Consider the following 14,678-nt stretch of genomic DNA (forward strand, 5'->3'; position numbering starts at 1 on the left):
AGAACAGAGCTAGTTAACAGGTTACCCTGTAAACTAGATGTGTAGAATAGAGGTAGTTAACATGTTACTCTACCCTGTAAACTAGATGTGTAGAATAGAGCTAGTTAACAGGTTACCCTGTAAACTAGATGTGTAGAACAGAGGTAATTTCTCTCATTCTGGATGAGACGGTCTGTGATGAGATCTGTTCTCTCTGTAATCAAAGCCCACCAGAGGCTGTATCCTCACTGCATTCCAACCCTTATAGCCGTTGTTGTTTAACATCAAGCAGTCTTGTTCCAGGTCCTGTATAGTAACTTTTTAGGATAGATTTAGCCTTTTGGCTCGTTTTTAAACATCACATGAGTAAAGGATGGAGCCCAGGCCCTATAGATTAAATCACCTAAATACTCTGAGAGAATGTTCAACTCTGCCCTTGGCTTTGTGTCCCCCCCACCCCCCCAGACAGAGGTCTAATGTTGTGTATTGAGGAGATGTTAATGAGCTCTAATGGGAGACGTGCTGTGCTGTGAGTAGATTCTCTGTCCCATAGATATAGAATGACTAGAATGGGGATTTCCCCATTCCAGGAAACTTGTCACGGTGGGTGGAGCTGACCAGCGTCCATATTGGGTGTACCTCGGCCTAGAGTGTGTGTGTGTGTGTGTCCCAGACAGAGGTCTAATGTTGTGTATTGAGCTGACCAGCGTCCATATTGGGTGTACCTCGGCCGTGAGTGTGTGTGTGTGTCCCCCAGACAGAGGTCTAATGTTGTGTATTGAGCTGACCAGCGGCCATATTGGGTGTACCTCGGCCGTGAGTGTGTGTGTGTGTCCCAGACAGAGGTCTAATGTTGTGTATTGAGCTGACCAGCGGCCATATTGGGTGTACCTCGGCCGTGAGTGTGTGTGTGTGTGTGTGTCCCAGACAGAGGTCTAATGTTGTGTATTGAGCTGACCAGCGTCCATATTGGGTGTACCTCGGCCGTGAGTGTGTGTGTGTGTGTGTGTGTGTGTGTCCCAGACAGAGGTCTAATGTTGTGTATTGAGCTGACCAGCGTCCATATTGGGTGTACCTCGGCCGTGAGTGTGTGTGTGTGTGTGTGTGTGTGTGTGTCCCAGACAGAGGTCTAAAGATGTGTATTGAGCTGACCAGCGTCCATATTGGGTGTACCTCGGCCGTGAGTGTGTGTGTGTGTGTGTGTCCCAGACAGAGGTCTAATGTTGTGTATGGAGCTGACCGGCGTCCATATTGGGTGTACCTCGGCCGTGAGGGTTCCAGTCACGTGACTGTGGTCCCGAGGGACTTTCTCCCTTCACTTCTAAAAACTGGTTGTGTCTATGGTGACGAGTGTCTTTCTTGACCTCACCTGGACACTTTCTCTGATAATCCTTTAACGACATTAGAGAAACTACTGCAGTCCTAAGATGCTTCATATCTCTACTGGGGGAAAGTATCCACGCCACCCAGAGGTTTGTTCACAACACTGTGAGACAGTTTTGAAAGAATGGATGTTTTTAAAGTCTATTTTATTCGTTACGAGCAGCACAGTGTTGCCCCCCAACTAAACCCAGCAGGTGCCTTTTTTGTTCTTAACTGACTTGCCTAGTTAAATAAATAAAATAAATAAAATATCTGGCTTTTTATCAGTAAATGGATTGAATAAAACATATGTATTTTATTCAGGTTTTACCCCCCCAGTCGCAGCAAAGTGATTTTTTGATGCCGTTCAAAATGGTGTCTAGTCATCAGACACTGTGTGGATGGTGTCTAGTCAGACACTGTGTGGATGGTGTCTAGTCAGACACTGTGTGGATGGTGTCTAGTCAGACACTGTGTGGATGGTGTCTAGTCAGACACTGTGTGGATGGTGTCTAGTCAGACACTGTGTGGATGGTGTCTAGTCAGACACTGTGTGGATGGTGTCTAGTCAGACACTGTGTGGATGGTGTCTAGTCAGACACTGTGTGGATGGTGTCTAGTCAGACACTGTGTGGATGGTGTCTAGTCAGACACTGTGTGGATGGTGTCTAGTCAGACACTGTGTGGATGGTGTCTAGTCAGACACTGTGTGGATGGTGTCTAGTCATCAGACACTGTGTGGATGGTGTCTAGTCAGACACTGTGTGGATGGTGTCTAGTCAGACACTGTGTGGATGGTGTCTAGTCAGTCTAGTCATCAGACACTGTGTGGATGATGTCTAGTCAGTCTAGTCATCAGACACTGTGTGGATGATGTCTAGTCAGACACTGTGTGGATGATGTCTAGTCAGTCTAGTCATCAGACACTGTGTGGATGGTGTCTAGTCATCAGGCACTGTGTGGATGATGTCTAGTCAGTCTAGTCATCAGACACTGTGTGGATGATGTCTAGTCAGACACTGTGTGGATGATGTCTAGTCAGACACTGTGTGGATGGTGTCTAGTCATCAGGCACTGTGTGGATGATGTCTAGTCAGTCTAGTCATCAGACACTGTGTGGATGATGTCTAGTCAGACACTGTGTGGATGATGTCTAGTCAGACACTGTGTGGATGATGTCTAGTCAGACACTGTGTGGATGATGTCTAGTCAGTCTAGTCATCAGACACTGTGTGGATGGTGTCTAGTCAGACTATTCATCAGACACTGTGTGGATGGTGTCTAGTCAGTCTAGTCATCAGACACTGTGTGGATGGTGTCTAGTCAGACTATTCATCAGACACTGTGTGGATGGTGTCTAGTCATCAGACACTGTGTGGATGGTGTCTAGTCAGTCTAGTCATCAGACACTGTGTGGATGATGTCTAGTCAGACACTGTGTGGATGATGTCTAGTCAGTCTAGTCATCAGACACTGTGTGGATGGTGTCTAGTCAGTCTAGTCATCAGACACTGTGTGGATGGTGTCTAGTCAGACTATTCATCAGACACTGTGTGGATGGTGTCTAGTCATCAGACACTGTGTGGATGGTGTCTAGTCAGTCTAGTCATCAGACACTGTGTGGATGATGTCTAGTCAGTCTAGTCATCAGACACTGTGTGGATGGTGTCTAGTCAGACTATTCATCAGACACTGTGTGGATGGTGTCTAGTCATCAGACACTGTGTGGATGGTGTCTAGTCATCAGACACTGTGTGGATGGTGTCTAGTCATCAGACACTGTGTGGATGGTGTCTAGTCAGTCTAGTCATCAGACACTGTGTGGATGGTGTCTAGTCAGACTATTCATCAGACACTGTGTGGATGGTGTCTAGTCATCAGACACTGTGTGGATGGTGTCCAGTCAGACTATTCATCAGACACTGTGTGGATGGTGTCTAGTCATCAGACACTGTGTGGATGGTGTCTAGTCAGACTATTCATCAGACACTGTGTGGATGGTGTCTAGTCATCAGACACTGTGTGGATGGTGTCTAGTCATCAGACACTGTGTGGATGGTGTCTAGTCAGACTATTCATCAGACACTGTGTGGATGGTGTCTAGTCATCAGACACTGTGTGGATGGTGTCTAGTCATCAGACACTGTGTGGATGGTGTCTAGTCATCAGACACTGTGTGGATGGTGTCTAGTCATCAGACACTGTGTGGATGGTGTCTAGTCATCAGAAACTGTGTGGATGGTGTCTAGTCAGACTATTCATCAGACACTGTGTGGATGGTGTCTAGTCATCAGACACTGTGTGGATGGTGTCTAGTCATCAGACACTGTGTGGATGGTGTCTAGTCATCAGACACTGTGTGGATGGTGTCTAGTCATCAGACACTGTGTGGATGGTGTCTAGTCATCAGACACTGTGTGGATGGTGTCTAGTCATCAGACACTGTGTGGATGGTGTCTAGTCATCAGACACTGTGTGGATGGTGTCTAGTCATCAGACACTGTGTGGATGGTGTCTAGTCATCAGACACTGTGTGGATGGTGTCTAGTCATCAGGCACTGTGTGGATGGTGTCTAGTCATCAGGCACTGTGTGGATGGTGTCTAGTCATCAGACACTGTGTGGATGGTGTCTAGTCATCAGACACTGTGTGGATGGTGTCTAGTCATCAGACACTGTGTGGATGGTGTCTAGTCATCAGACACTGTGTGGATGGTGTCTAGTCATCAGACACTGTGTGGATGGTGTCTAGTCATCAGACACTGTGTGGATGGTGTCTAGTCATCAGACACTGTGTGGATGGTGTCTAGTCATCAGACACTGTGTGGATGGTGTCTAGTCATCAGACACTGTGTGGATGGTGTCTAGTCATCAGACACTGTGTGGATGGTGTCTAGTCATCAGACACTGTGTGGATGGTGTCTAGTCATCAGACACTGTGTGGATGGTGTCTAGTCATCAGACACTGTGTGGATGGTGTCTAGTCATCAGAAACTGTGTGGATGGTGTCTAGTCATCAGAAACTGTGTGGATGGTGTCTAGTCATCAGAAACTGTGTGGATGGTGTCTAGTCATCAGACACTGTGTGGATGGTGTCTAGTCATCAGACACTGTGTGGATGATGTCTAGTCAGTCTAGTCATCAGACACTGTGTGGATGGTGTCTAGTCATCAGACACTGTGTGGATGGTGTCTAGTCTGTCTAGTCATCAGACACTGTGTGGATGGTGTCTAGTCTGTCTAGTCATCAGACACTGTGTGGATGATGTCTAGTCAGTCTAGTCATCAGACACTGTGTGGATGATGTCTAGTCAGACACTGTGTGGATGATGTCTAGTCAGTCTAGTCATCAGACACTGTGTGGATGGTGTCTAGTCAGACACTGTGTGGATGGTGTCTAGTCAGACACTGTGTGTATGGTGTCTAGTCAGTCTATTCATCAGACACTGTGTGGATGGTGTCTAGTCAGTCTAGTCATCAGACACTGTGTGGATGATGTCTAGTCAGTCTAGTCATCAGACACTGTGTGGATGGTGTCTAGTCATCAGACACTGTGTGGATGGTGTCTAGTCATCAGACACTGTGTGGATGGTGTCTAGTCATCAGACACTGTGTGGATGGTGTCTAGTCATCAGACACTGTGTGGATGGTGTCTAGTCATCAGACACTGTGTGGATGGTGTCTAGTCATCAGACACTGTGTGGATGGTGTCTAGTCAGACACTGTGTGGATGGTGTCTAGTCATCAGACACTGTGTGGATGGTGTCTAGTCAGTCTAGTCATCAGACACTGTGGATGGTGTCTAGTCAGTCTAGTCATCAGACACTGTGTGGATGGTGTCTAGTCAGTCTAGTCATCAGACACTGTGTGGATGGTGTCTAGTCAGTCTAGTCATCAGACACTGTGTGGATGGTGTCTAGTCAGACACTGTGTGGATGGTGTCTAGTCAGTCTAGTCATCAGACACTGTGTGGATGGTGTCTAGTCATCAGACACTGTGTGGATGATGTCTAGTCAGTCTAGTCATCAGACACTGTGTGGATGGTGTCTAGTCATCAGACACTGTGTGGATGATGTCTAGTCAGTCTAGTCATCAGACACTGTGTGGATGGTGTCTAGTCAGTCTCGTCATCAGACACTGTGTGGATGGTGTCTAGTCAGTCTAGTCATCAGACACTGTGTGGATGATGTCTAGTCAGTCTAGTCATCAGACACTGTGTGGATGATGTCTAGTCAGTCTAGTCATCAGACACTGTGTGGATGGTGTCTAGTCAGTCTAGTCATCAGACACTGTGTGGATGGTGTCTAGTCATCAGACACTGTGTGGATGGTGTCTAGTCAGACACTGTGTGGATGGTGTCTAGTCAGACACTGTGTGGATGGTGTCTAGTCATCAGACACTGTGTGGATGGTGTCTAATCAGTCTAGTCATCAGACACTGTGGATGGTGTCTAGTCAGTCTAGTCATCAGACACTGGATGGTGTCTAGTCAGTCTAGTCATCAGACACTGTGTGGATGGTGTCTAGTCAGTCTAGTCATCAGACACTGTGGATGGTGTCTAGTCAGACACTGTGTGGATGGTGTCTAGTCATCAGACACTGTGTGGATGATGTCTAGTCAGTCTAGTCATCAGACACTGTGGATGGTGTCTAGTCAGACACTGTGTGGATGATGTCTAGTCAGTCTAGTCATCAGACACTGTGTGGATGGTGTCTAGTCATCAGACACTGTGTGGATGGTGTCTAGTCATCAGACACTGTGTGGATGGTGTCTAGTCAGACACTGTGTGGATGGTGTCTAGTCAGACACTGTGTGGATGGTGTCTAGTCATCAGACACTGTGTGGATGGTGTCTAGTCATCAGACACTGTGTGGATGGTGTCTAGTCAGACACTGTGTGGATGGTGTCTAGTCATCAGACACTGTGTGGATGGTGTCTAGTCAGTCTAGTCATCAGACACTGTGTGGATGGTGTCTAGTCAGTCTAGTCATCAGACACTGTGTGGATGGTGTCTAGTCAGACACTGTGTGGATGGTGTCTAGTCAGTCTAGTCATCAGACACTGTGTGGATGATGTCTAGTCAGACACTGTGTGGATGGTGTCTAGTCAGTCTAGTCATCAGACACTGTGTGGATGGTGTCTAGTCAGACACTGTGTGGATGGTGTCTAGTCAGTCTAGTCATCAGACACTGTGTGGATGGTGTCTAGTCAGTCTAGTCATCAGACACTGTGTGGATGGTGTCTAGTCAGTCTAGTCATCAGACACTGTGTGGATGATGTCTAGTCAGACACTGTGTGGATGGTGTCTAGTCAGTCTAGTCATCAGACACTGTGTGGATGGTGTCTAGTCAGACACTGTGTGGATGGTGTCTAGTCAGTCTAGTCATCAGACACTGTGTGGATGGTGTCTAGTCAGTCTAGTCATCAGACACTGTGTGGATGGTGCTGTCTGGTTTAGCTGGTATGTAGTCTGTCTTCTGAAAGACACTGTGTGGATGGTGCTGTCTGGTTTAGCTGGTATGTAGTCTGTCTTCTGAAAGACACTGTGTGGATGGTGTCTAGTCAGACTGTGTGGATGGTGCTGTCTGTTTTAGAGCTGGTATGTAGTCTGTCTTCTGAAAGACACTGTGTGGATGGTGCTGTCTGGTTTAGAGCTGGTATGTAGTCTGTCTTCTGAAAGACACTGTGTGGATGGTGCTGTCTGGTTTAGAGCTGTTATGTAGTCTGTCTTCTGAAAGACACTGTGTGGATTGTGCTGTCTGTTTTAGAGCTGGTATGTAGTCTGTCTTCTGAAAGACACTGTGTGGATGGTGTCTAGTCAGACACTGTGTGGATGGTGTCTAGTCAGACACTGTGTGGATGGTGCTGTCTGGTTTAGAGCTGGTATGTAGTCTGTCTTCTGAAAGACACTGTGTGGATGGTGTCTAGTCAGACACTGTGTGGATGGTGCTGTCTGGTTTAGAGCTGGTATGTAGTCTGTCTTCTGAAAGACACTGTGTGGATGGTGTCTAGTCAGACACTGTGTGGATGGTGCTGTCTGGTTAAGAGCTGGTATGTAGTCTGTCTTCTGAAAGACACTGTGTGGATGGTGCTGTCTGGTTTAGAGCTGTTATGTAGTCTGTCTTCTGAAAGACACTGTGTGGATGGTGTCTAGTCAGACACTGTGTGGATGGTGCTGTCTGGTTAAGAGCTGGTATGTAGTCTGTCTTCTGAAAGACACTGTGTGGATGGTGCTGTCTGGTTTAGAGCTGTTATGTAGTCTGTCTTCTGAAAGACACTGTGTGGATGGTGCTGTCTGGTTTAGAGCTGGTATGTAGTCTGTCTTCTGAAAGACAGTGTCGTGGGATCTGAAAGGTGTGTTTTATGAAGGAAAAGATGCTCAGCCTGAAAAATGGGGCCAACTATTCCTGGTTTAGACGACATCGATTCAATAGATCAGAAGCACAAAGCCTCAACCTAATCAAACGACAACCACCATGAATGAATTGAGTCGAGCTTTATATGGTAAACCAGCATATCAGATAGAATAGGTTGTAGTTAGACAAGTCTACAGAAGACCATGAGGTAAGGTTATTAAATAACTCTGATGTTATTGTAGTTAGATAATACAGAACACCATGAGATAAGACTGTTAAATAACTCAGATGTTATTGTAGTTAGATACCATGAGGTAAGGTTGTTAAATAACTCAGATGTTATTGTAGTTAGATAATACAGAACACCATGAGGTAAGGTTATTAAATAACTCAGATGTTATTATTGCATCCTCTTGACTTCCCATTGACTTGAGGACCTTGTTGTTTTTCAGGAAAACTGACATTGAAGATCCCTTGGAAGAACTTGTACAATGATGCTGTAGTTGCAACGTTAGATGGTCTCTATCTGCTGGTGGTTCCTGGAGCAAGTAAGGAACCGTTTATACCCTCTATCTTTGTGTTCTATGGCTCTAAATGATTCTAAATGTTTCCAAATTAATCTAAATGATTCCAAATTATTCTAAATGATTCCAAATTATTCTAAATGATTCCAAATGAATCTAAAAGATTCCAAATTAATCTAAAAGATTCCAAATGAATCTAAAAGATTCCAAATGAATCTAAAGGATTCCAAACGATTCCAAATGATTTAGTGTTGGCCTACATCTAGCCCTACATGCCAGTGTCATGAATTGATTCATAACAACACTCTTTGAGATTTGTGACACTTGATTTTTTTAAGACTTGTGACACTGTAATACTGTCCTGTAGACTGCTATGCCACTAAATACTGTCATGATGACTGTTATGCCACTGTAATAATGTCCTGTACTATAATGAGTTACAGTGGCCTCCAGCTATATTTCAATGGCGCTATCTGTGTTTCAGCTGTGTCTCAGTTACGTACATGTCCATACAATGGTAAGAGGATCCTCCAGTCTGGGTTCAGGGTGGTGAACTGAGACCAATCAAGTCTCTCTCTGGACTCTGGGAATGTCCTCTTTCTCCTTTTGTTTAACACTGGGTTCTCCAACTCCTGTCCTAGAGAGAGTCTGGGTGTGCAAGGCTTTCGTTCCAGCCCTGCAGTAAACACAACTGAATCAGCGAATCTGAAATACCTTCATTTGATTGATTTAAATCCGGTGTCTTAGTGAGAGGCTGGAATAAAACCCTCCACAACCAGTAGCTCCCCAGAACCAGACTATACCGCTAGGCCGGAATAAAACCCTCCACGACCAGTATCTCCCCAGAACCAGACTATACCGCTAGGCTGGAATAAAACCCTCTACGACCAGTATCTCCCCAGAACCAGACAATACCGCTAGTCTAGAATAAAACCCTCCACGACCAGTAGCTCCCCAGAACCAGACTATACCGCTAGGCCGGAATAAAACCCTCCACGACCAGTATCTCCCCAGAACCAGACTATACCGCTAGGCTAGAATAAAACCCTCCACGACCAGTATCTCCCCAGAACCAGACTATACCGCTAGTCTAGAATAAAACCCTCCACGACCAGTATCTCCCCAGAACCAGACTATACCGCTAGTCTAGAATAAAACCCTCCACGACCAGTACCTCCCCAGAACCAGACTATACCGCTAGTCTAGAATAAAAGCCTCCACGACCAGTACCTCCCCAGAACCAGACTATACCGCTAGTCTAGAATAAAACCCTCCACGACCAGTACCTCCCCAGAACCAGACTATACCGCTAGTCGTTTCAGCTTGATGATTTAACACTGGTAGTGTAGTATTAGAATGGTTTGTATTGTGGGTTTTATTCTGGAATCTTCTGAGCTTCTCCAGACTTTTAGTTTTTTGGGGGGGACCTGTTTTCGATGGCAAGGTTTTGTCCTGAGAACACATGAATAGCTGAGTCAGATACTGACACAATGACAGTTATACGGTACCTGTATATCCGCTTTAAGTCTTTATCTGTCCCAGTGTTTTATACCCTTGGTTGGTTATGGGGTCTATACCTCCATTAAACACCAGCTCCAATCTACTAACAGGTGTTTTATATCCTTGGTTGGTTATGGGGTCTATACTTCCATTAAACACCAGCTCCAATCTACTAACAGACAGATAGTGTTTTATATCCTTGGTTGGTTATGGGGTCTATACTTCCATTAAACACCAGCTCCAATCTACTAACAGGTGTTTTATACCCTTGGTTGGTTATGGGGTCTATACTTCCATTAAACACCAGCTCCAATCTACTAACAGGTGTTTTATACCCTTGGTTGGTTATGGGGTCTATACTTCCATTAAACACCAGCTCCAATCTACTAACAGGTGTTTTATATCCTTGGTTGGTTATGGGGTCTATACCTCCATTAAACACCAGCTCCAATCTACTAACAGGTGTTTTATATCCTTGGTTGGTTATGGGGTCTATACTTCCATTAAACACCAGCTCCAATCTACTAACAGGTGTTTTACATCCTTGGTTGGTTTTGGGGTCTATACTTCCATTAAACACCAGCTCCAATCTACTAACAGGTGTTTTATATCCTTGGTTGGTTATGGGGTCTATACCTCCATTAAACACCAGCTCCAATCTACTAACAGACAGATAGTGTTTTACATCCTTGGTTGGTTATGGGGTCTATACTTCTGTCTGAAACACAAGTCTTCTTTCTGCAAGTTTACAAAATGTCTCATGTTTTTTTTTCCAGTGTGTCTTGTTTTGAGTCATGAAAAATAACAATCCGGACGTTTCCGTTAATCAAGAAGGTTTTTCAGATATCATTTGTTGAATGGAAGTTCCAGTGTCATTTCACATTCAATTGTGACATTTACATTAGATTCTTTAATAAGACATAAGACGATGTATGGCCCAGCCCTTCATCCTGTACTGTGTGTTTTAGATTCTTTAATAAGACGATGTATGGCCCAGCCCTTCATCCTGTACTGTGTGTTTTAGATTCTTTAATAAGACATAAGACGATGTATGGCCCAGCCCTTCATCCTGTACTGTGTGTTTTAGAGTCTTTAATAAGACGATGTATGGCCCAGCCCTTCATCCTGTACTGTGTGTTTTAGATTCTTTAATAAGACATAAGACGATGTATGGCCCAGCCCTTCAACCTGTACTGTGTGTTTTAGATTCTTTAATAAGACATAAGACGATGTATGGCCCAGCCCTTCATCCTGTACTGCGTGTTTTAGATTCTTTAATAAGACATAAGACGATGTATGGCCCAGCCCTTCATCCTGTACTGTGTGTTTTAGATTCTTTAATAAGACGATGTATGGCCCAGCCCTTCATCCTGTACTGTGTGTTTTAGATTCTTTAATAAGACGATGTATGGCCCAGCCCTTCATCCTGTACTGTGTGTTTTAGATTCTTTAATAAGACGATGTATGGCCCAGCCCTTCATCCTGTACTGTGTGTTTTAGATTCTTACATAAGACGATGTATGGCCCAGCCCTTCATCCTGTACTGTGTGTTTTAGATTCTTACATAAGACGATGTATGGCCCAGCCCTTCATCCTGTACTGTGTGTTTTGGATTCTTTAATAAGACGATGTATGGCCCAGCCCTTCATCCTGTACTGTGTGTTTTGGATTCTTTAATAAGACGATGTATGGCCCAGCCCTTCATCCTGTACTGTGTGTTTTAGATTCTTTAATAAGACGATGTATGGCCCAGCCCTTCATCCTGTACTGTGTGTTTTAGATTCTTTAATAAGACGATGTATGGCCCAGCCCTTCATCCTGTACTGTGTGTTTTAGATTCTTTAATAAGACGATGTGTTGCCCAGCCCTTCATCCTGTACTGTGTGTTTTAGATGTGGTTATTAATCTGTTTGGCTGACACATCTAGAGAAAACACCTCTGTTGCTAGGCAACCACTGGACACAAAGACCTTGAGTTATCCATGGACACGAACACAGTCCTGAAGGCAGTCAGGCTCCTTCATAACACTAGGAGGGAGAGAGAGACTGTTTCAATAGTCCTATCTCGCTCTATATATATATATATATGTGTATGTGTGTGTGTGTATATATATATATATATATATATAACTCAAAGCCCAACATGTTCGCTCCGTGGGGGGGGGGGGGGACTGATAAACTATAATTTTTTTCACATTTTAAGGTCAGCAATGTGAACACGGCGGTAGGAATACACGCAAATGTCCCAAAATGCATTTTGCTGGGAAAACACGGTTTCATGGACAGAGATGGAAACATCTGTTAGAATATAGAACGAGGGGAGATCTAAAGATGTAACAACTATCATGGGTTGCTAATATGACTGGGATTATCAACTATCATGGGTTGTTAATATGACTGGGATTATCAACTATAATGGGTTGCTAATATGACTGGGATTATCAACTATAACGGGTTGCTAATATGACTGGGATTATCAACAACTAGCATGGGATGCTAATATGACTGGGGTTATCAAAATCTAGCATGGGATGCTAATATGACTGGGATTGTGCTTTTGGTTTCTTGACAATGAAAGAAAGTGTATGAAAACCAACAGAACTATGTGTATCCACTATGAAACCATGTTGTCTTGTTCTATCAACAGTCCTATGTGTATCCACTATGAAACCATGTTGTCTTGTTCTATATGTATCCACTATGAAACCATGTTGTCTTGTTCTATCAACAGTTCTATGTGTATCCACTATGAAACCATGTTGTCTTGTTCTATGTGTATCCACTATGAAACCATGTTGTCTTGTTCTATCAACAGTTCCAAATGTATCCACTATGAAACCATGTTGTCTTGTTCTATATGTATCCACTATGAAACCATGTTGTCTTGTTCTATGTGTATCCACTATGAAACCATGTTGTCTTGTTCTATATGTATCCACTATGAAACCATGTTGTCTTGTTCTATCAACAGTTCTATATGTATCCACTATGAAACCATGTTGTCTTGTTCTATATGTATCTACTATGAAACCATGTTGTCTTGTTCTATGTGTATCCACTATGAAACCATGTTGTCTTGTTCTATGTGTATCCACTATGAAACCATGTTGTCTTGTTCTATCAACAGTTCTATATGTATCCACTATGAAACCATGTTGTCTTGTTCTATATGTATCTACTATGAAACCATGTTGTCTTGTTCTATCAACAGTTCTATATGTATCCACTATGAAACCATGTTGTCTTGTTCTATATGTATCTACTATGAAACCATGTTGTCTTGTTCTATGTGTATCCACTATGAAACCATGTTGTCTTGTTCTATGTGTATCCACTATGAAACCATGTTGTCTTGTTCAAAGTGATTTAAGTACCAAACATCACCTGAAGCTCTGAATATTGTAATTCCAACACCCGTTGTGTTTATTAACTATGTCCCGTGGTGTGTTGTTTCAAAGCGATAAAGTATGACGCCGCGAAGGAGGAGCGTTACCAGCAGGAGGCCAAGCAGAAGGAGCTGCAGCGCATTGAGGAGGCGCTACTGATGGCTGCTCGCAGAGGTGAGGAGACGGGAGTTAAACTAGTGGACTGACATCACAGAGGTGAGGAGTTAAACTAGTGGACTGATATCACAGAGGTGAGGAGTTAAACTAGTGGACTGATATCACAGAGGTGAGGAGTTAAACTAGTGGACTGATATCACAGAGGTGAGGAGTTAAACTAGTGGACTGACATCACAGAGGTGAAGAGACAGGAGTTCAACTAGTGGACTGACATCACATGGGTGAGGAGTTCAACTAGTGGACTGACATCACATGGGTGAGGAGTTCAACTAGTGGACTGACATCACAGAGGTGAGGAGACGGGAGTTCAACTAGTGGACTGACATCACAGAGGTGAGGAGACGGGAGTTAAACTAGTGGACTGACATCACAGACGTGAAGAGACAGGAGTTAAACTAGTGGACTGACATCACAGTGTGACAGTCTGATTTAGTCTGACCACTGCTCTCTCTCTCTACCTTGTGCTGCTGATGGTGTATTTAATCTGACCACTGCTCTCTCTCTCTACCTTGTGCTGCTGATGGTGTATTTAATCTGACCACTACTCTCTCTCTCTACCTTGTGCTGCTGATGGTGTATTTAATCTGACCACTACTCTCTCTCTCTACCTTGTGCTGCTGATGGTGTATTTAATCTGACCACTACTCTCTCTCTCTACCTTGTGCTGCTGATGGTGTATTTAGTCTGACCACTGCTCTCTCTCTCTACCTTGTGCTGCTGATGGTGTATTTAATCTGACCACTACTCTCTCTCTCTACCTTGTGCTGCTGATGGTGTATTTAATCTGACCACTACTCTCTCTCTCTACCTTGTGCTGCTGATGGTGTATTTAATCTGACCACTACTCTCTCTCTCTACCTTGTGCTGCTCACCTCACGGGACACGTAGACTCTCAGACGGGAGAGCTGCTGTTTAATCTGGAAAGTGTTGTGTATAAGGAGCCTCAGCATGGTAGGTTCTGTTCTGTGGTGGTTCAGTCAGGCATTAGGTTCTGTACTGTAGTGGACCAGTCAGGCATTAGGTTCTGTTCAGTAGTGTAGTGGACCAGCTAGGAATTAGGTTCTGTTCTATAATGTAGTGGACCAGCTAGGCATTAGGTTCTGTTCTATACTGTAGTGGACCAGTCAGGCATTAGGTTCTGTTCTGTAGTGGACCAGTCAGGCACATTAGGTTCTGTTCAGTACTGTGGTGGACCAGCCAGGCATTAGGTTCTGTTCTATAATGTAGTGGACCATTCAGGCATTAGGTTCTGTTCAGTAGTGGACCAGTCAGGCATTAGGTTCTGTTCAGTACTGTGGTGGACCAGCCAGGCATTAGGTTCTGTTCTATAATGTAGTGGACCAGCCAGGCATTAGGTTCTGTTCTGTAGTGGACCAGTCAGGCATTAGGTTCTGTTC

At 44.3% G+C, this 14,678-nt stretch overlaps 1 protein-coding gene and 1 long non-coding RNA gene across 3 annotated transcripts in view; both read left to right on the forward strand.

Annotated features, from left to right (window-relative positions):
- The window catches only part of LOC110526849 (vacuolar protein sorting-associated protein 13C), a 219,427-nt gene that overhangs the window by 17,788 nt on the left and 186,961 nt on the right, over positions 1-14,678 (forward strand). Inside the window, exons 4-6 of one of the 2 annotated variants that reach the window (XM_036981697.1) lie at positions 8,148-8,243; positions 13,177-13,278; positions 14,170-14,232. In XM_036981697.1, the coding sequence (XP_036837592.1) occupies positions 8,148-8,243; positions 13,177-13,278; positions 14,170-14,232 (261 nt within the window). The remainder of the gene's footprint in view (positions 1-8,147; positions 8,244-13,176; positions 13,279-14,169; positions 14,233-14,678) is intronic. The other variant, XM_036981698.1, reaches the window with a different exon arrangement.
- On the forward strand, positions 8,746-11,150 carry LOC118965008. Its single transcript, XR_005052373.1, has 2 exons — positions 8,746-10,319; positions 10,389-11,150. It is a non-coding gene; the product is annotated as an uncharacterized LOC118965008 (long non-coding RNA).

Source organism: Oncorhynchus mykiss, chromosome 6 (assembly GCF_013265735.2).
Source record: "Oncorhynchus mykiss isolate Arlee chromosome 6, USDA_OmykA_1.1, whole genome shotgun sequence".
NCBI lineage: Eukaryota > Metazoa > Chordata > Actinopteri > Salmoniformes > Salmonidae > Oncorhynchus > Oncorhynchus mykiss.